The 21,193-nt window shown below is 48.7% G+C and overlaps 5 protein-coding genes across 5 annotated transcripts; 4 read left to right on the top strand and 1 right to left on the bottom strand.

Moving 5' to 3' along the window:
- Positions 1-940: 940 nt before the first annotated feature.
- LOC139682587 (feather keratin Cos1-2) lies at positions 941-1,249 on the top strand. Its single transcript, XM_071577047.1, has one exon. The coding sequence runs from the start codon at positions 941-943 to the stop codon at positions 1,247-1,249; it is 309 nt and encodes a 102-aa protein (XP_071433148.1).
- A 2,000-nt stretch (positions 1,250-3,249) lies between these two features.
- Positions 3,250-3,549, top strand: LOC139682586 (feather keratin Cos1-2-like). The gene has a single exon (XM_071577046.1). It carries the CDS (start codon positions 3,250-3,252, stop codon positions 3,547-3,549), a length of 300 nt encoding a protein of 99 aa, XP_071433147.1.
- Positions 3,550-6,802: 3,253 nt separating this feature from the next.
- Positions 6,803-7,102, bottom strand: LOC139682814 (feather keratin Cos1-2-like). The gene has a single exon (XM_071577418.1). The coding sequence runs from the start codon at positions 7,100-7,102 to the stop codon at positions 6,803-6,805; it is 300 nt and encodes a 99-aa protein (XP_071433519.1).
- A 5,728-nt stretch (positions 7,103-12,830) lies between these two features.
- LOC139682635 (feather keratin Cos1-2-like) lies at positions 12,831-13,130 on the top strand. Its single transcript, XM_071577108.1, has one exon. The coding sequence runs from the start codon at positions 12,831-12,833 to the stop codon at positions 13,128-13,130; it is 300 nt and encodes a 99-aa protein (XP_071433209.1).
- A 7,604-nt stretch (positions 13,131-20,734) lies between these two features.
- Positions 20,735-21,034, top strand: LOC139682674 (feather keratin Cos1-2-like). The gene has a single exon (XM_071577154.1). It carries the CDS (start codon positions 20,735-20,737, stop codon positions 21,032-21,034), a length of 300 nt encoding a protein of 99 aa, XP_071433255.1.
- Positions 21,035-21,193: the final 159 nt, after the last annotated feature.

Here is a 21,193-nt window from a genome sequence, read left to right as displayed (position 1 = left end):
CTTCTAAACCAGAAAAAGAAGGGGCTCACAGAGGGAACCAGGGGCAGCCACTAAGATGCAGTGTAGCTCCTGCAGGGTGTTCACCTGCCTGCCCTTCAGAGAGAGGGAAGTTGACAGGTCCCCTCTATGGTGGTTGAGCAGACACAGACAGCAGAAGAAAGATAAAAAGGTCAGAAATCTCTGTCCTGTCCCCTCACGTGGTAGTCCTTGGGCTTGCTGGGGAGATGCACAGGAGCAGTGCCTGATCCCTGGCAGCTCTGACAGACACAAATCACTCAGAATTAACCCAGGTCAACATCACCTGCCCACATGGGAGGCCAGCAGCCCTTGATGGGAGCCTTCTGCCAGAGCTGACATCTTTCTGCCCAAGAAATAATTGGGCATCTTATTCCCGCACTTAAAAATTTTTCATAGAGGTAGGCATGTAAAACTGGCCAGGAAATGAAATGGCAGCAGTGCAGGAAACCAGGACACAGCTCCTACCATTACCTGGAATGGTTCACATATGACATGAGCTGTTAGAAAATTATGCCTTCCACAGAGGTGCCTGTGTGACAGAGGCAGCGCAGGACTGCTATAAAAGGCAGCCCAACACTCTGCTCTCTCATCTCCTTCTCTTATCTTCTTCTCCTTGGGAATCAGGTAAGTGGGTAGCCTCCTCTGCTCTTCCTACTTCTAGACCAAGTCTTTCCTCAAAGAATATCTCAGCTGATTTAGGCTCTGCTATCCCAAGGAGCTGCCTCTCCTAGGACAGAAAGTGTTCTGCAGAGAGAGGATGGGATTTGGTCGAGGTGTCTCCTTGTTTTTGAACTGAGCAGTGTAATGTGGGCCAGGAGGTGCCTTGGCTTGTAGGCTCGTTGGGTGCAGTACTGCCTCTCATGTGTCCCTGCTTTGTGCTTCTCCCTGGCCTCTCTCCCAGGTGTCCCTTTGAGCCAGAGACATGTCCTGCTGCCAGCCCTGCAACCCTTGCTGCCAGCCCTGTGGCCCGACCCCGCTGGCCAACAGCTGCAATGAGTGCTGTGTCAGGCAGTGCCAGAGTTCCACCGTGGCCATCCAGCCCTCTGCTGTGGTGGTGACCCTGCCCGGCCCCATCCTCAGCTCCTTCCCACAGAACACCGTGGTGGGATCCTCCACCTCCGCTGCCGTTGGCAGCATCCTCAGCTGTGACGGAGTGCCCGTCAACTCCGGGGGCTTTGACCTCTCCTGCATCACCAGGTGCTACGGTGGCAGCAGATGTCGGCCCTGCTAAAGCTGCTGGCAACGTCCTGGGACAAGAACCTGAAAGAACTCAGAACATGGTGCTGACCAGGAGATAGAGTTTTTGGCCTGTGTGTTTGGTTCTCCAGGACATTATTTGCTTCTTCCAATCTTTCTTCTCTTTCCTTTGCTGTTCATGTCTCCCCAGGCCAATGGTGGGGCACCTGTTGCCTTCCCTTCCACTCCTGGAACTCCACTGCATTTTAGTGGCTGCTTCTGGTATCCTTCTGTGAGCCACCTTCGGTTCTTCTTTAGACTCATTAAACTTGTTGTGCATCAAAACCTGGGCCACTGAGTCCTCATTCATTCTGTGTCATCTCTTGCAGTCTTCTCACAGTAGAAGTTGGTGAAATTGCAGAGTGGGAGTGCCTTCTGTGGATTTTACTTTATTCTTTTTATTTTGGATCTGTCAAAAACATCCCTGGCTACTCCACACAAGAATGGACTTTTAGGTAGACCAGAGGTCAAAGATTGGCAGCAGTAGGGAAGGGAAAAGGCAATTCCTGGAGAACAGCCCAGAGCCTCCTCTTCTCCTCCCGTTCCATTGCCCTGTTTAGGGGCCATGAGGAGCACACACATTTTCAAAAGCAGAAGACACCTGTACCTCATACAGTCCTTCAGCACTTGGCAGGGTCCAGCTGCTGTCCAGCCATTGTGCCTGAGGTGATTTCCAGTTTGGGATCAATATCTGCCATAATCATGCCATGCAGTGCAGTCCCCATTCCTGTGAACCAGCTCCCTCCAGGGGCCACCATTGCCCCACCAGAGGACACAGGGCCTCACGACCACCTTTCTGGCAGAGGGGAAGTGGGCAGATGGTGCACACAACATCCACACAGCAATTTTGGCTCTCCTCTTGCCAGAGACTCCCTCACTGTAAATGCAGTTTTTTCAGGTGTCCATCTTCTCTGAGCTGGCACAAATGACTTTTGGCTTCATCCTTAATTCACACCTTTGGGTATGGTTTTCAATAGGGCTGTTTTAGACCTTGGACTTCAGTCCGAGGCAAAACACTGTAGCCCGGCTCCTCTTGTTTAGCCATGCTGTCCTGGCTGCAGGAATAAAACTCCTGAAGGCTCAAGTGGGCTAAAAGTAGTGGCTCAGGCACACAGTGTCCCATGGGCCGTGTGAGATTCCCCTCATGCCCTTCCATCCCACAGCTGATAGCATAGACACCATCATTGCCCATCTCACTGGGCACTGGGCACCATCAGCGGTACAAGACAGGCACCAACCCTATCACAGCACAAACACTGAGAATGACCCTGCTCTAACTCAGCTTCCCTTGCTCACCCAGTGCTCTGAGAGCGGATCAACACGAGCTCTGCTCACCCATCCGTGCCTCTCACTTGCAAGTCAGTGTCTGCCTGGTCTTCCAACAATCTCTGACCATTGGAGATGTGTCCTCCAACAGACCCTGCACAATTTTGGGAACTACATGAACACACTGAAGGGCAAGGTTGCGTAATTTGACAGGAAATGAAATGGCAGCAGTGGAGAAAACCAGGACAGAGCCCTTAACATTATCTGGAAAAGTTCAAATTTGACATAAACTGTCAGACAATTATGACTTCCGCAAAGGTGCTGTGGTCTGAGGCAGTGCAGGCCTGCTATAAAGGACAGCCCAAGTCTCTACTGTCTCATTCACTTCTCTCTCTTCTTTCTCCTTGGGAATCAGGTGAGTCTGAAGCCTCTTCTCCATCTCTTGCTTCAAGACCAGGTCTTTCCTCACTGGATGTCTCAGCTGTTTTGGGCAATGCTGGTCTGGAGCTAGGAGCTGTTTCTCCTGTGAGGGGGAACGGGAGAGAAGGTTCTCTGCAGTGAGAGACTGAGAGTTGCTTCAAGTATCTCCTGGTCTTTGAGCTGGGCAGTGTAATGTGGGCCTTGAGGTGCCTTGGCTGCAGGCTGGTTGGGTGCAGAGCTGCTTCTCATGTGTCTGTGCTTTGTGCTTCTCCCTGGCCTCTCTCCCAGGTGTCCCTGTGAGCCAGAGACATGTCCTGCTGCCAGCCCTGCAACCCTTGCTGCCAGCCCTGCGGCCTGACCCCGCTGGCCAACAGCTGCAATGAGTGCTGTGTCAGGCAGTGCCAGAGCTCCACTGTGGCCATCCAGCCCTCTGCTGTGGTGGTGACCCTGCCTGGTCCCATCCTCAGCTCCTTCCCTCAGAACACCGTGGTGGGATCCTCCACCTCCGCTGCCGTTGGCAGCATCCTCAGCTGTGATGGAGTGCCCGTCAACTCTGGGGGCTTTGACCTCTCCTGCGTCACCAACCGCTCCAGATGTCGGCCCTGCTAAAGCTGCTGTCACTGTCCTTGGGCAAGAACCTGCAAGACCTCAGAACATGGTGTTGTTCTGAAGACCTAAATTCAACACATTGCATTTGGAATATCAGGATGATGTTTCCTTCTTCCAGTCCTCTACCTCTTTTCTTTGCTGTCTGTGTCTCTCCAGGCCACCTCCTGGTGATCTGTCACCCTCCTGCCCTGTGTAGGGCAGTCAGATGAACATCCTCCAGAAGCTCAGCGGCATCTTAATGCCTACCTCTTTTAAACTCTTTGAACCACTCCCTTCTGTTCCTTAGGCTCATTAAATGTGTTGTGCATTCCAAGCCTGGGCCTCCAAATCCTTCTTTGTTCTGTGGCAAGTCTTCCAGTCTTCTGAGGGTAAAAGGTGAAGAAGCAATTTCTGTAAATCTCTGTAGGGTATTTGGCTTTGTTTCCTCTTCCTTGGAGCATAAGGAAACTTGCCCAGCTACTTCACAGCCAAAGGCTACCATGGACACCATGGTTTCAAAGTGTGGTAGGAGAAAGAAAGAGGGGGAATATGTTATTTCCCCAAAAACCTCATCACCTCCCTCTCTTCCCTTCCATAACTCAGTCTAGTGTCCATGCCCGCACTGAGGAGCACAGGCTGATGAAGCATGTACCTCCTACAGTCCCTCTATATAGCTCCTGCCTAAGATAAAGGGCTGAGATAATTCACAAGTCAGGATTAGTATCGTCCACACTCAGGCCATGCAGTGATAAGTGACTTTTGGCTGAGTTTGTGCAAATTATTTATGACCTCACTATTACTTGAAAACACTTCTCCTATGTATGGATGTCTGTCCTTCAATGTGTTCCTGACTGAAGCTGTTGATCCAACCAGTGCCTAAGAGCGTAAGTCAAAAGAAGACAGACCCTGGTGAACAAAGGTTGTTTACCATGGACATCCCACAGAACTAAGAATCACAGAAGGGTTTGGGTTAGAATGGGTTGTATGAATCCTGTAATGCCACCCATCTGCCAAGGGCACTAATGATTTTCACTAGACCAGGCTGCTCCAAGCCCCGTTCAACCTGACCATCAACACTTGAAGGGATGGAGCTATCATAACCTCTCTGGGCCACCTGTGCCAGTACCTCAGCATCCTCACAGGGAAGAATTTCTTCCTAATATGTAATCTGAACTTACAGTCTTTCAGTTTAACCCAAGGCCCTTTTCTCCCACCAGTACAGGCCCTCCTGCATGAATCTGCCCTTCAGTATGGCCATGTGATTTCCAATGGTGAACATGTGTATCCATACCTGGGAGAAAATGGGATGCTGCTTGACTGATGTCCCATTTATTTCCTGGAACTGATCACCAAAAGACACATACACTAGAGACAGGGAATAGCAAAAAGGGTTCTGACTAATTGAGCTTCTTCTCTAAAATGCTATTATCACAATCAAGACAAGTGAGAACTTCCAAAGGGTGAGTCAAGAGGTCCAAATCAGACTTCTGTCTCAGGTGGCAGATATAAGTACCCAGAGGAGTGTCTTGATTATCTAGCACTTTTAGCGGGCAGTTCTTCTGAGCTTTGAAGGGCTCCATCTTGGAGTATCTGTTGTCCATTTCCATGGCCCAGGATACAATGGGGCCATGGATCCATGCTGGTCTATTCCTTCCTGGACTGTGTACAAGTATTGCCCTTAAAGTCTATTGCTCAAATTAGTCATGTTCCTGTTGCAAGCAAAGCCCATTGTGGGGAAAAGAAATACTCCTATGGGGGCACAACCTTGCCCCTCAGTGTGCCCATGTGGTTCCCTATGGTGTGCAAGGTCTGCTACAGGACAGGTATCCAATGGTCAGGGATTGCTGGAAGACCAGGCAGACACTGACTTGCAAGTGAGAGGCACTGATGGGTGAACAGAGCTCGTGCTGGTCCGCTCTCAGAGCACTGGGTGAGCAAGGGAAGCTGAGTAAGAGCAGGGTCATTCTCAGTGTTTGTACTGTGATAAGGGTTGGTGCCTGTCCTGTACCGCTGAGGGTGCCCAGTGAGATGGAAAATGATGGTGTCTGTGCAATCAACCGTGGGCAGTAGGAGCATGAGGGAAACCTCACATGGTCCATGGGACACTGTGTGCCTGAGCCGTTCTTTTGAGCCCAACTGGGCCTTCAGAAGTTCCTTTCCAGCAGCCAGGAGAGCACAGGTAAGCAAGAGATACCAGGATTTAGTTTTTCCTGGGTCTACAGTCCAAGATCTAAGAAGATTTTTTCAGGTTTTATTGAAAATCATACCCAAACACTTGAATTAAGGATGAAGCCAAAAGTCATTTACACCAACTCAGCAAAGATGGACACCTGGAAAAAGTCATGAGGACTCAGGGGACATTGCCTGGACAAAATTATTGTGGGCATGCTCTGTGCACCATCTGCCCAGTAACTTTCTGCCTGTGATTGCAAGTGTGCTGGCCAGAAAGTGGGCCTTGGGGCCCTATGTTCTCTTCTGAGTCCTCCATATCCCATAGAGAGTGTTGGGTTCACAGTAAGGAGGACTGCAAAGAGCAGCCTGATTACGTCTGATACTGATCACAACCTTAGAATTCCCTCAGCCCCGGATGGCTGGACTGGAGCTCAACCCTGCCAGGTGCTGAAGGACTGTTTGAGGTACATATGTCATCTGCTTTTGACAGTATGTACTGCCTATTGACCCTTTCAATGGTAATGCAAAGGAGGTGAAGGAGGAGATAAGATTGTGGGCTGTCTCCAGGAGTGCTCATTTTCCATACCTATAGCTGACACTCTTTGGACTCATGGTCTCTCTAAAGCCCTTTCAATGTGGAATATCCATGGATGTTTTTGAGAGCTCCAGTGGAAAAAGCATAAAGGAAGATCCACTGCAGAGAAGGCCACCCTCTGTTTTCACAATTTTTTTATCTGAGCAACCTGGGAGTTGTCACAGAATGAATGAGAACTAAGAGGCACAGGTTTCAATGTTCAAGAAATTTAATGGCAAATTTAAGAAGACAAGGAGATGGCTCAGAGAGAGAACAAGGAGGAGCAACTAAGATGCAGTAGAGCTCCTGCAGGGTGTCCATCTACCTGCCCTGCAGAGGGAGGGGGGACAACAGATCCCGGTTGGGTTGGCCTTAGAAGACACAGACAGCAAAGGAAAGAGATGGAAGAGTGGCAGAAGGAAACATCATCCTGAACCTCTAATTACAATGTCCCAAAAGCTCTATCTCCTGCCCAGCACCATGTTCTGAAGTCCTGCAGGTTCTTGCCCAAGGACGTTGCCAGAAGCTTTAGCAGGGCCGACATCTGTAGCGGTTGGTGATGCAGGAGAGGTCAAAGCCCCCGGAGTTGATGGGCACTCCTTCAGAGCTGAGGATGCTGCCAACGGCAGCGGAGGTGGAGGATCCTACCACGGTGTTCTGAGGGAAGGAGCTGAGGATGGGGCCGGGCAGGGTCACCACCACGGGAGAGGGCTGGATGGCCACGGTGGAGCTCTGGCATTGCCTGACACAGCACTCATTGCAGCTGTTGGCCAGCGGGGTCGGGCCACAGGGCTGGCAGCAAGGGTTGCAGGGCTGGCAGCAGGACATGTCTCTGGCTCACAGGGACACCTGGGAGAGAGGCCAGGGAGAAGCACAAAGCACGGACACATGAGAATCAGCTCTGCACCCAACCAGCCTGCAGACAAGGCACCTCCTGGCCCACATTACACTGCCCACCTCCAAGCCCAGGAGACACCTCAACCAAGTCCCATCCTCTCTCTTCAGAACACTTTCTTTCCCCTTCCATCTCCCAGGAGAGGCAGATCCCAGCTCTGGGCTAGCATAGCCCAAATCAACTGAGACATCCAGTGAGGAAAGACCTGGTCTTGAAGCAAGAGATGGAGAAGAGGTTTCAGACTCACCTGATTCCCAAGGAGAAGGAAGTGAGAGAAGTGGATGAGAGAGCAGAAGCTTGGGCTGCCTTTTATAGCAGTCCTGCACTGCCTCAGACCCACTGGCTCCTTTGTGGAAGTCATAATTTTCTGACAGCTCATGTCAAATGTGAACCTTTCCAGATAATGATAGGGGCTGTGTCCTGGTTTCCTGCACTGTTGCCTTTTCATTTCCTGGCCCATGCCACTTGCTTTACTATGTTGAATGTCATTTCTCTAAGTGTCAGGATGAGTGACTGAAGGATTTGCAGTGCAAAAAGATGTCAGCAGGGGAAGAATATCTGGATTAAGTTTTGTTGGCATCCTTTATGGGCAGGTGATTTGCCCCAAGGTCATTTCTGTGGACATCTCTGTGGCAAAGTTGTCAGAAAATGGACATTGCTCTTGTCCTTCTTGTAAACATCCTGAAGAACTGCCATGTAAGGTGGCATGACATTTTCTTTTTTCTTTTGTGTCCTCCATCACCCTCTGATCATCACTCATTTTTGCACTAATGTTGGCTTCTGCTGGGAGGGTTTGGCCCCTGCTATACTAAGTGTACTCTCAGAATATTGTGCTGGTCTCATTCATTTCATTTCCTCCCTGTGCATTCTCTTTGTGTCCTTTGTCCTTCTATGGTGCATTTGAGTCCATTTCTGGCAGTGTGGCCATCAGCATCTCCTCATCATAGTCCACAGTTGGTGAGGTTTTACTGGCTTTAGAAGAGTGTACAGATTTTTGCAATGTTTAATTTAGACATACGTGAGCACATGTGTCAGTGTGGGCTTGTGGGATTTCCTCATGAGAACATGTGAAGGTCAGGGCAGGGGACTCTCCTCATATGTCCATGAACCCTGCAGAGTAGCTGGTTGCCCTTGCCAGAAGGAGCCCATCTACAGGTGAACAGTGCTGCCTTCAACCCTGCCATAGAACTGCCCATAGAACTAAACCCTACCTATAGAACCAAAACACAGCCCCTGCCTCCTGCACCCTCCATTTGTCACTTTATCTGCAAGAAGAATGGCCAAGAAAGTCTGTCCACTTCTGCCGGCCATCATTCCTTATGCTGGAGTGTTGCTGGTGACTGGGATGGGACACAGGCTAGTCAAGCCAAGGAGAATGCCTGATGCAGTTCTACAGTTCATCTGCTTGTGCTGAGTGGGGTGAAGGCTGAGGCCTGCCAGCAAATAGCTATTGGACAGAAGGGATTGGTGTTCAGGTGTTGCTTTTTTGTGAGATGCTAGATGGACACACGCAGCATAGAGGTAGCACAGTTGAGTGCTGTCCCCTTCCCTTTGGTGGCCTTGGTGAGATCTTTGCCAGGTGGAGCTGCTGGGAAGATTCTGCCAGAGCCATTGGAGCAGCTTTCAAGTTTATGTTCTAGTGCTTGGCCTCAACCTCAGTTATGTATACAGCTGTGTCACATCTTTGCCTGTATCTGGCCAGATTATCACTGCTCTCAGTTGAACTTTGACAGCTTTACCTGGGACATGTTTCATCTCTGGGAACACACCTGGCAATTGCTTGTCTTGGTTGAACCGTGTTGTTGTCAAGGGACCTCATCCTGACCTTGGCTCATGGTCACACTTGCTGTCATTTAACTCTGTCTGGCAGTGAACCATCACACAGCCCCTCACTAACTCCCCTCCACGTGGAATGGGTGAAGAATTGGAAGGGTAAAAGTGAAAAAAATCATAATTTGATATAAAGAAATTTTAATAATTTGATATTAACTGGAAGGGAAAAATAATAAAAAAAGAAAAACAAAGAGAAATATTAACCCAAGAAAAAGAAGTTATGCAGATTAAAATAATTCCTCATCACCAAACAACTGATGTTCAGCCTGTCCCAAGCAACAACAACCCTTGCCAGCTCTGTTGCAGGGCATGGCATGATATGGTCTGGAAAATCCTTTTGGTCAGCTGGGGTCAGCTGCAGTCAGCTGTCCCTGCTGTGTCCCCTCCCAACTTCTTCTGCACCCCCAGTCTCCTCACTGACAGGACACTACAGTGAGCAGTGTGCAATATGTCAGCTCAGCAACACCTAAAATGTCCCTGTTTTCACACCATTCCCAAATATGGCCTGTATGAACCATTATGAAGAAAGGCAAAACCTGTGCACTCCCTGGCTTGTCTTTCCTGATTAGCTGCAGATGTATGTAAGATGAGTTTGATCCAGAAAACAAGCAGGACAACATAAAGTCTGTGCACACTTTTAGACCTGTGATCTTACTGGGGTTTTGGAAAAGCTGAGGCAGCTCCCTGTCTGCAATATGCACTGACTGTGCAGAACAGAGAGCAAAATTGCAACCCTGAATTCCACAATGGCAGATTTTTTTGCCCCCTTCAGGATATTGCCAGACAAAATCCTTGGGGAAAGTGACCTGGGGGCTCAAAGAGGCCCAGAAACACTGAATTTATTGCCTCAGGGAAAGGGAAAAGGAAAAGGTTGCGTTCCAGTGCCTCAACACCCTGACAGTAAAGAATTTCTCCCTAATATCTCATGTAAAACCACTATCTTTCAGTCTAAACCATTCCCCTTTATCCTATCATCATATGCCCTTATAAAGGGTCCCTTTCCATCTTTACTTTAAGACCCATTTAGATACTGGGATGTCCTACAGAAAGCTCTGGAGCTTTCTCTTCTCCAGGTGGAACAACCTGAACTGTCTAAACCCGCCTTCATAGAAGAGGTACTCTGACTATATCATCATCTTCCTGGGCCTCCTCTGGACTGGTTCCAGAAGGTCTACAGCCATCCTGTGTTGAGGCTCTGCTATGCATGGGGTCCTAGACCTCTAGACAGGTAGGGTCCAAGTCTGTCTGCTGCCTGGCACATGTAATATAATAGGAGAGAGGGTTGAGTCATCACCCTCACAGGGGATTTCAAAGATGAGTAGATGGGGCACAAGGGAACATGGGTTAGTGGTGGAGTGGGCCATGTTCAGTTTATGGTTGGACTCAATGACCTTAAAAACATTTTCCTCATTCTATGACTCTGTAGCTACCAGAAGACTTAGAAATTTTAATTGAACAGTTAACAGTGAGGGAATCAAGAAATCAGTACAACCAGGAATTACCAGACATTGAATGAGCCTTTTCTCCTCCTCAAATGTTCTAACACTGGTGGGGGATGACCTTCTCATTGTCACTGTGTAGAGCAATCAGTGTGAGAAAATAGACTGGGGATTCGTCACAAGCCAGTGACATGAGTAGTTGGACGTAGGACTGTTTATATTTTGCACAGTTTTCCTAGTTTTACTCAGTTAGATGTTTCAATGGAATTAATAAAGGATAATAGTATAAGGGGGAGAAGGGAGTTGTGAGGTTTCTAGAAGGATCTGAGGGAAAGGGGGGTAGGGGTGCCCCTTAGCTAGGTGTGAAGGTGGGAAGGCTGTGAGGTAACAGGCCCCATCAGGGGCTGTTGCCAGGGTCCAAGTGTCCAGGGGTAGGGGTTGGCAGGGCAACGGGAACCACCAATTACAGTTAATGTTGCAGCAAAAATTGCCCATATATATAGATGCCCAATCTGAGGGCAAGAAGGCTGGACCACCCCGGGAGCTGTGACAAGGTGGGGAAACCATGGCATATAAGCAAAACTTTGGTTCAGTGGCTCCTGGAGCAACTCTTTAGTCAGCTGGCTGGGCTGCTGCAGGTGTTTCCCAGAGAGTTCCCCGGCACACACTGTTAAATACATTTTTCCTATTTCACTTCTATTTGGATTCTGCCTCTAAATTTTGGATTGAGGGATTTTTCACATATCAGTACCTGCAGACTTTCCTGCATTTGTTCTTCCTCATTGGATGTCCCATGTGGGGATCAGGTGCATCAACACTGCTGCAGCAAAGGCGATGAAGACTTTTCTGGTCAGCAGGGAAATGATTTGTGTTCCCTGCTGGCTGGAGCGGTCATGTTTTTCCCTTTCTTTCTGATTGTCACTGAGTTTGCAATCCTCTCAGGGATATTAATGGAGATGTCACCACCTGAAAATATCACCATTTCACTACTTCCATGAAAAAGAAAATCTGCTTCCTGCAAGCCTCAGTCCTGTGGACATTGAGTTTGTGGTCACCTTCACCCGGGTGGTCCTCCTGCTGACTGGCTGTTCTGTATTAGGAAAGACACCACTGGGATCCAAGTCCCGTGACATGGCCTGTGCTTATCCTGATCTAGCTGCTGCTGTTACTATGTTCTGTTTTTCAAAAGATGATCAGAGTCATGATCCTATGCATTGTTGTTTCCCAACCCCACTGCTGCCAATCTTTGGAGTCATGGTCTCCCTGATGGCCAATAGTTCTGGAGTAGCCAGACATGTCTCCATCGGCTTCAAGGGTTGAGCACAAAGGAAAATCCACCACAGGGAGTCGACACACTGTTTTGTTTAACTTTGACCAAGAGCAGACTGGGAGAGTTGCCATAGAATGAAAGAGAATTCAGCGGCCCAAGCTTGCATGCAGAACAACTTTAATGAGTCTAAGAAAGAAAAAGAGGTGGCTCAGAGACAACAACAGAAGCAGCCACTAAAATGTAGTCTGTACATCTGCCTGCCCCACAGAGGGAGGGTAAGAGGTCCCCTCTAGGGTGGATGGGGAGACACAGACAGCAGATGTGAGACAGAGGAGGGGACAAGAGGGAAAAAAGTCCACAGTCTCTGTCCTGTCACCTCACATGGCAAGTCCTTGGTCATACAAGCGAGAAGCACAGAAGCTGTGACTATTGCCAGGCACCTTTGCCACAAACAAATCACCCAAAACTGCCAGGTGAATATCACCAGCCCACAAGGGATGCCATAAGCCTTGTATTGTGCTAATGTCTTTCTGCCAAATAAATCCTTTTCCCTCTTATCCTGGCACTTAGAGAAAATTTCATATAGGAAGGCATGTGGAATTAGCCAGGAAATGAAAAGGCAACAGTGCAGGAAACCAGGACACAGCCCCTATCATCATCTGGAAAGGTTCGCTTTTGACATGAGCTGTCAGAAAATTATGACTTCCACAAAGGTGCCTGTGGTCTGAGGCAGTGCAAGACTGCTATAAAAGGCAGCCCAAGCCTCTACTCTCTCATCCACTTCTCTCACTTCTTTCTCCTTGGGAATCAGGTGAGTCTGAAGCCTCTTCTCCATCTCTTGCTTCAAGACCAGATCTTTCCTCACTGGGACATGATTTGGGCTATGCTAGCCCAGAGCTGGGATCTGCTTCTCCTGGGAGAGGGAAGGGGAGAGAAAGTGTTCTGAAGAGAGAGGATGGGACATGGTTGAAGTGTCTCCTGGGCTTAGAGGTGGGCAGTGTAATGTGGGCCAGGAGGTTCCTTGGCTGCAGGCTGGTTGGGTGCAGAGCTGCTTCTCATGTGTCCGTGCTTTGTGCTTCTCCCTGGCCTCTCTCCCAGGTGTCCCTGTGAGCCAGAGACATGTCCTGCTGCCAGCCCTGCAACCCTTGCTGCCAGCCCTGCGGCCCGACCCCGCTGGCCAACAGCTGCAATGAGTGCTGTGTCAGGCAATGCCAGGACTCCGTCGTTGCCATCCAGCCCTCTGCTGTGGTGGTGACCCTGCCCGGCCCCATCCTCAGCTCCTTCCCACAGAACACCGTGGTGGGATCCTCCACCTCCGCTGCTGTTGGCAGCATCCTCAGCTGTGATGGAGTGCCCATCAACTCTGGGGGCTTTGACCTCTCCTGCATCACCAACCGCTACAGATGTCGGCCCTGCTAAAGCTGCTGTCACTGTCCTTGGGCAAGAACCTGCAAGACCTCAGAACATGGTGCTGAGCAGGAGATAGAGCTTTTAGACATTGTATTCAGAGATTCAGGATGATGTTTCCTTCTTCCACTCTTTCATCTCTTTCCTTTCTATCTCCCCAGACAAACCAGAGGGACTGTCATACTCTGTCCCTTTGTAGGACAGGCAGGAGCCTCACTGACTCTTAGCTGCAGCTCTTGGTGCTCTCTGTGAGCCAACTGTTTTCTTCCTCAGACTCAATAAAGTTCTTGTGCATCCAAGCCTGGGACCTCTGACTCTCCTTTGTTTTTTGGAAAACCTTCCATAATTGCTCAGAGAAGAAGGAGAGGGTGGGACTCCCTGCAGTGCCCTCTCTCATTGAGAGGACAAAAACATCCCTGGCTAATTGACAGTCAAAGGGCATCAGGGAGACCCTGTCATCAAAGGCTGACAACAGTGGTGAAGGGAAACAACAATGTCATTGGACAGCCCAAAGGCTCATCTCTTCCCTCTCCTCCCCTCCTTTCCCTGGTCTGGGGTCCATGACCAGCACAAAGGAGCACAGGCAGGTGATATACATACCTCCTACAGTCTCTCAACACAGGCAGGACCAATCTCCTGACTAAAATGCAGGGCTGAGGTAATTCACCAGTTAGGATTGGTATTAGGCACACTCAGGCTATGCAGTAGTAAATGACTTTTGGCTGAGTTTGTGCAATGACTTATGGCTACACTATTAATTCACAACATTTCTCCCAAATTTGGATTTATTTGATCCACTAAAAAGGGAAAATAAGAGAAAGTGAGAGAGAGAGAGAGAGAGAGAGAGAGAGAGAGAAAGGGGCAAAGTATTCTGCAAGCCATCTCTGCACTTTTGGGGATAATCTCTTTATAAACCCTCACCTCTTAATAAACAATTGAATTACCAAAATAAAAGGCAAAAATGTTAATGTTAAACAAAAAATCAAAGGACACAATATCTTATTAAGAATTCCAGTTGCTGTTGGTGACCTCATCCAAATGCCATGTCCCAATAGTAGTGCTCCAAGCATTTTTACGGTTGCTCTATCACCCCGTGGATTCTTCTAAATCAGGAGGAATGGTACTCAAAGCTTTCTGTGAACATGCCTGAGCTTGCTTCAAGAGCAATTTTCTCATCCAAATGAGATTCATTCACATAGGAATAGGTGGCAGGTCTTAAGTCAGTGTATGATTAAATCATAGCACTTGATAAAATGTAGATATACATAGATATAGAGCTGGACAACTAAAGTCACATCTCAGAATGTCAACAGAGTTACAAACACCATTATTAGGGTAACAAGAATAATAACAACTTGTAACAATAATAATAACCTGTAACATTAATAATAACTTGTAGCAATAACATTGTCTACAAATACCAAAGCACAAGGGGTTCTCATACAGGCACAGCCACCCCCTTGGCCCACTCACAGTGCTCCAGGGGATTGAGTGCAGCTCCACTGGGATTCAGTCCTGACAGGACGATCAGGTGTATGGGATAAACTGAAACCAGGGAGCATTGTGTGAACAAAACTGTGGTTTACTGTTGGTGTGGTCATGAATGACAATAAGTAGTTACCAGCAAGAGTGGAATTCCCCTTCCAATTTAGTGGCATTATCCCAGGCTACCTTTTTAAGATCAGTAGGCAAATTGCCCTCATCTTCCTTTGTAATTGCTGCCACAGTAAATGGCACCCAGAGTTGAGCAGCATGTGGGGTGCAGAATGCACTTAGATACCATCCTGATTAGCATGAGACCCTGAGAATAGCTCAGGCGGTAAAAACTTAGTTGTAATAATGCCAAGGTCATGGGTTCAATCCCCTGTGTGGGCCATTGACTTGAGAGTTGAATTTGATGATTCTTGTGGGTCCCTTCTAACTCAGAATAGTCTGTTTCTGAGATTACATCTAGCTTAATAATCATGTCTCCCATAGTGGAAGCTCCAATATAAACAAAAGAAGGGAGTGTCTCCACTCTGTGGGTAGAGCTTGTTGATGTGTGAGCCAAATTTGGTTCCTGCTGGCAATGATTGCTCCTCCAAGAAGGATAACGAGACCTTTGATGGTTAACCTAAATTTCAGTGGAATGTGGCAGCGTCATTCCCAATAACAATCCTGGAGGGTTTCCTTAAATTAGAAAATGACATATTTACACATCCAGAGGGAGTGAGACTCTGTAAAATTTGACAAGCGCAGCCTTTGCAGTCATGGGGAAATGTTTATACCCCTCTGGGGTCTGATAAAGGTGTTTTCCTCTCTCCTTCAAGCAAGTGCAAATTGAGCTTTTTCATGTTCTTGGTGCAGTATCATAAAAACCATTCCTTTTCCATCCAGGATTGTCATCCACAAATGGAACACTCCCTTTATTTGAGGTACCAATTCTGCAGAATTCAGCACAGCAGCAGTTAAAGGTGTGGTATTGGCATTCAATCATCTTTAATAAATCGTAAGCCACAACTGTCTGTTTGATCAGAAAGGAGAAGTAGAGAGGGATGTGAGCAGGTGATAATCCATCTCTTCTCCAGATCACTTGGCACCCGTCAATGCCCAGCACTCCACAGCTGCTGGGGGTGTGGCTGTCAGGTTTGTAGTACTGAATACCACAGCTGTTAGTGAGGTCAAATTGGCCAGAACTACAGAAATTCCACCTCATGCCACTGCAAAAATCCAGCACCGTGATGCACCAGCAATCCCCAAATCAGAGTCCAGATGCCACATGGAGCAAGTGCAGTAAAGTCTCTGGATTTCTTTTAGGCTTGGGGTTAACATCTGAACTGAAGGACCACTCACTCCCATCCTGCAGATGCCACAATCAAGCATTCAGAACAGCAAACCCCAAAATATTTTCATTGGGATCTCGAATTGCAAAGGAAGTAGCTGTCATCCTTTTCTCGCCCAGGAGACATAAGTTAACCTCAGTAGTTGATGTGTAGCCCTTGCTCCATTTGCTACAGGAATTTTACCTCTTTGCTCATGGCTGCCTGGGTTGCACATGCAGTTTCTCAGCATCCCACTGTGTTAGTGCTAAAGGTTGTGCTCCTGTATCTATTAGAAATGTTATTAAATGTTGGTAAGAACCAATTGGAATGCAAATGTCTGGGCTGTTACTGTGAGTGCATTGATAGTTTTCCACTTGCTGGATTTCAGTTTCACCTGACCCATGAACATAACGCTTTTGCAAATGAGCCCCAGAATCTGATCAAGTGGGACATTTTTCAGGTGTGACTTCCTGCTTCACCCCAATTTTTTGTATGGGAGAATTTGAAATAGATAAAGAGTCACCTTTTCTCATTCTCTCTTGTCTGGATTACCCCTCTTGAGAGGATCCTGGACATTCCATCAATTGGATGGACGCAGCTGGATGGATGCTGAAACTAGAACTGACATCCTATAAAGACAGATCAATCATGAAACCAGGACTGACATTGCGTCAGCTGGACCAATGCTGAAACTGGGACTGGGGAACTTTTTTAGTTTCTCTTTCTCTCTCTTTCTTTTCTTCTCTTTTTTTCTTACTCTTTCTCTTTCCGTCTTTAATTCATCTGGCCCTCTTGAATGTCTCTCTTCACTTTCAATCTTCTCCTTTATCCAAAATCCACAGCCATGTGCTTGTATAGTAGGTCAGGGCCTAACATTTTAATTTCCATGCCAAGTTTGTAATTTGCTAATAAAACTTTCTGATTCTTTGTGCACCCTCTTATTTTTATCATTCCTTTCAACCAGGAGCAGTAACGAATGTTAAGTGCTTCCTTCCCCTTTAGGGTGGGACCCCACAGCCTTCGTAACTTGATTATGGAAGATGCTGATCTCAAACTGGGAATCACTTCAGACCTGGATGTCTGGACAGCAGCTGGGCATTGCCAGGTGCTGAAAGACTGTAAGGAGGTATGGATGACTTCTGCCATTGACTATGTGTGCAGCGCTCAGGGACCACACACAAAACAATGGAGGGAAGGAGGAGGAAAAGATGAGGTCGTGGGCTGCCCCCACACACTGTTTTATCCCATCCCCACTTCCTTCCACCATCTCAGGCCATCTTTCTCTGGTAGCCATTGGCCATTGAGTAGCCAGGGATGTTTTCATCAACTCCAAGGGAAAAGGCACAAGGTAAAATGTACTGCAAGGACTCCCAGTTCTTGCTTCTCCACCTTTTACCTTGAGCAGACTGGAAGAGTTGCCATGGAAAGAAGGACGACTCAGAGGCCAGGGTTTGTATGCACAACTGTAATGAGTGTAAGGAAGAAAAGGAAGTGGCTCACAAAGAGAACCAGAAGCAGTCACAAAGACGCAGTAGAGCTCCTTCAGGGTGCCCATCTGTCTGCCCTGCAGGGGGAGAGAGGCCAACAGATCCCCCTGGACTGGACTGGGGAGACAGAGTCCAAAAAGAAAAAAGACAGAGGGGTTTTGATGAACAATGACTTGAAGCTCTAAAAAGAAATCCTATCTCCTGCCCAGCACCATGTTCTGAGTTCTTGCAGGTTCTTGCCCAAGGACAGTGACAGCAGCTTTAGCAGGGCTGACATCTGTAGCGGTTGGTGATGCAGGAGAGGTCAAAGCCCCCGGAGTTGATGGGCACTCCATCACAGCTGAGGATGCTGCCAACAGCAGCAGAGGTGGAGGATCCCACCACGGTGTTCTGAGGGAAGGAGCTGAGGATGGGGCCGGGCAGGGTCACCACCACAGCAGAGGGCTGGATGGCCACAGTGGAGCTCTGGCACTGCCTGACACAGCACTCATTGCAGCTGTTGGCCAGCGGGGTCGGGCCGCAGGGCTGGCAGCAAGGGTTGCAGGGTTGGCAGCAGGACATGTCTCTGGCTCACAGGGACACCTGGGAGAGAGGCCAGGGAGAAGCACAAAGCACGGACACATGAGAAGCAGCTCTGCACCCAACCAGCCTGCAGACAAGGAACCTCCTGGCCCACATTACACTGCCCAGCTCCAAGTGCAGGAGACACTTCAACCATGTCCCATCCTCTCTCTTCAGAACACTTTCTCTCCCCTTCCCTCTCCCAGGAGAAGCAGATGCCAGCTCTGGGATAGCACAGCCCAAATCAGCTGAGACATCCAGTGAGGAAAGACTTGATCTTGAAGGAGGAGGACGAGAGAAGAGGCTTCCCACTTACCTGATTCTTAAGGCAAAAGAAATGAGAGAAGTGGACGAGAGAGCAGAAGCTCGGGCTGCCTTTTATAGCAGTCCTGCACTACCTCAGGCCCACAGGCAGCTTTGTGGAAGTCATAATTTTCTGACAGTTCATGTCAAATATGAACCTTTCCAGGTAATGATAGGGGCTGTGTCCTGGTTTTATGCCCTGCTGCCTTTTCATTTCCTGGCCCATGCCACTTACTTTGCTATATTGTGTCATTTCTTTAAGTGCTAAGATGAGAGGCCCAAGGCTTTCAAGTGCAGAAAAACATCAGGAAAGACAGAAGACTCGGATCACAGGCTATGGGCATCCCTTGTGGGCAGGTGATGTTTGTCTTCGTCATTCCTGTGGTCATGTCTGTGTCAAATTTGTCAGGAAATAGGCATCACTCTCGTTCTTCACTTGTAGTCCCAAGAACTCCCACGTGAGGGAACATGCTGCATCTCCTCTGCAGGGTCCACAACTGATGTTGTTTCTAGGCCTTATTTGAGCACACTGATTGTTTTTTCCCTCATGCAGGTATGCATGAACAGATGTGTATCAGTCTGGGCTTGTGGGATCCCTGTCATGAGAGTATGTTCAGCGGTCTCTCCCTTGGAGTGTCCATGAACACTGCAGAGTAGTCAACTGGCGTTGCAGAAGGAGCCCATCTATAGCAGAAGAGTGCTGCCTTCAACTCTGCAGGGAAGTGTCCTGAAGAACTGAAGGACAGCCTGTCTGTCCTACACCCTCCATTTTTTGCATTATGTACAAGAAAAATCTGCCCACTTCTGCGGGCCTGAATCAATCCTTTCATGCTGGAGTGTTGCTGGTGACTGGGATGGGACACAGGCTCATCATGTCCAGGCCAATACCAGATGCACTTCAACAACTCATCAGCCTGATGCTGAGTGGGGTAAATGGCTATTGGACTGAAGGGACAGATGTTCAGATGTTGTTGTTCTGTGAGAAGTAGGATGGATGGACACACTCAACATAGAGGTAGCACAGCTGAGTGCTTCCCCCTTCCCTTTGGTGCCCTTGCTGAGATCTTTGACAGGTAGTGTGCTGGAAGGCTTCCGCAAGAGCCAAGTCTCCTTCCCATTCGAGCAGTTTTCCAGCTTGTGTTCTAGGCCTTGGCATAATTTGAGTTATGTCTCCAGCTGTGACATATCTGTGCCTGAAGGCACTTTTGGAGGTGTTGGTTCCACAGGTATGGGTACTTAATGGCATAGCCTGAGTGTGTCTGATACCAAATGCAACTTCTGGATTACGTCAGCCCTAATATACCAAGAGTCCCTAGGCCCTGCCAGGCTCTGAAGGACAGTCTGAGATGTATATGTGATCTGTGCCTGTGTGCTAGTTATATACCCTACACTGAGTAACGTAGGGGAGGAGAAGGATGAGATGAAGTTGTGGGCTGTCCAGGCATTGGTGCTTCCTATCTCTGGTGCCAGTACATTTTGGAGCTGGGGTATCCCTGATGACCATGGGCTGTGAAGTAGCCAGGGATGTCTTCATCCAGCTCTGAGAGAAAGGGCACAAAGGAAAATCCACTACAAGGACTCCCATCCACTGCTTCCTCCACCTTTGTCCCACAGCAGACTGGAAGAGTTGCAGCAGAATGAAAGAGGACTCAGAGGCCCAGGTTACAATGAACAATAACTTTAATCAGTCTAAAAGAAGAATGGGTACCATGTCCCCACTAGGCTGGCTGAGGATACAAAGAAGGCAAAGTAAAGAGCGAGAAAAGAGGAAGAAGGAAACAGCGGTCTGAAGCTCTGTCCTGTCCCTACACAATGGAGTCCCTGGGTATATAGGTGAGAAGCACAAGACCAATGTAAATTTTCTGACACCTTTGCTGCAAACAAACCATCACTACCTGCCTACAAGTGATGCCACACCATGATGTGAGCCTTCTACCTGCACTGAAATATTTTTGCCCCAGTTGCATAGAAGTAAGCAATTCACATGAGCAAGGCAATTAAAGGGCAGCAGTGCGGGAAACCAGGAAGCAACCCCTACCATTACCTGGGATGGTTCAGATTTGACATGAGCTGTCAGAAAATTATGCCTTCCACAAAGGTGCCTGTGGGTCTGAGGCAGTGCAGGACTGCTATAAAAGAGAGCCCAACTCTCTGCTCTCTCATCCACTTCTCTCCTCTCCTTCTTCCTGGGAATCAGGTGAGTGGGAAGCCCCTTCTCCTCATCCTGCTTTAGCTGATACGGGCAATGCTAGCTCAGGGCTGGGAACTGCTTCTTCTGGGAGAGGAAAGGGGAGAGAAGGTGTTCTGCAGAGAGAGAATGGGACATGGTTGAGGTGTCTCCTGGACTTGGAGCTGGGCAGTGTAATGTGGCTGCAGGCTGGTTGGGTGCAGAGCTGCTTCTCATGTGTCCCTGCTTTGTGTTTCTCCCTGGCCTCTCTCCCAGGTGTCCCTGTGAGCCAGAGACATGTCCTGCTGCCAGCCCTGCAACCCTTGCTGCCAGCCTTGTGGCCCGACCCCACTGGCCAACAGCTGCAATGAGTGCTGTGTCAGGCAGTGCCAGAGCTCCACTGTTGCCATCCAGCCCTCTGCTGTGGTGGTGACCCTGCCCGGCCCCATCCTCAGTTCCTTCCCACAGAACACCGTGGTGGGATCCTCCACCTCCGCTGCTGTTGGCAGCATCCTCAGCTGTGACGGAGTGCCCATCAGCTCCGGGGGCTTTGACCTCTCCTGCATCACCAACCGCTACAGATGTCGGCCCTGCTAAAGCTGCTGTCACTGTCCTTGGGCAAGAACTTGCAAGATCTCAGAACATGGTGCTGAGCAGGAGATAGAGCTTTGAGACACTATGTTTAGAGCTTCAAGACATTGTTCCCTTCATCAACTCTCTCCTTTCTCTTTTTCTGTTTTGGTCTGTATCTCCCTA

This window comes from Pithys albifrons, chromosome 25 (assembly GCF_047495875.1).
Source record: "Pithys albifrons albifrons isolate INPA30051 chromosome 25, PitAlb_v1, whole genome shotgun sequence".
Lineage (NCBI taxonomy): Eukaryota > Metazoa > Chordata > Aves > Passeriformes > Thamnophilidae > Pithys > Pithys albifrons.
Note: the sequence above shows the minus strand (reverse complement) of the source record. Positions and strands in the feature narration are given on the sequence as shown.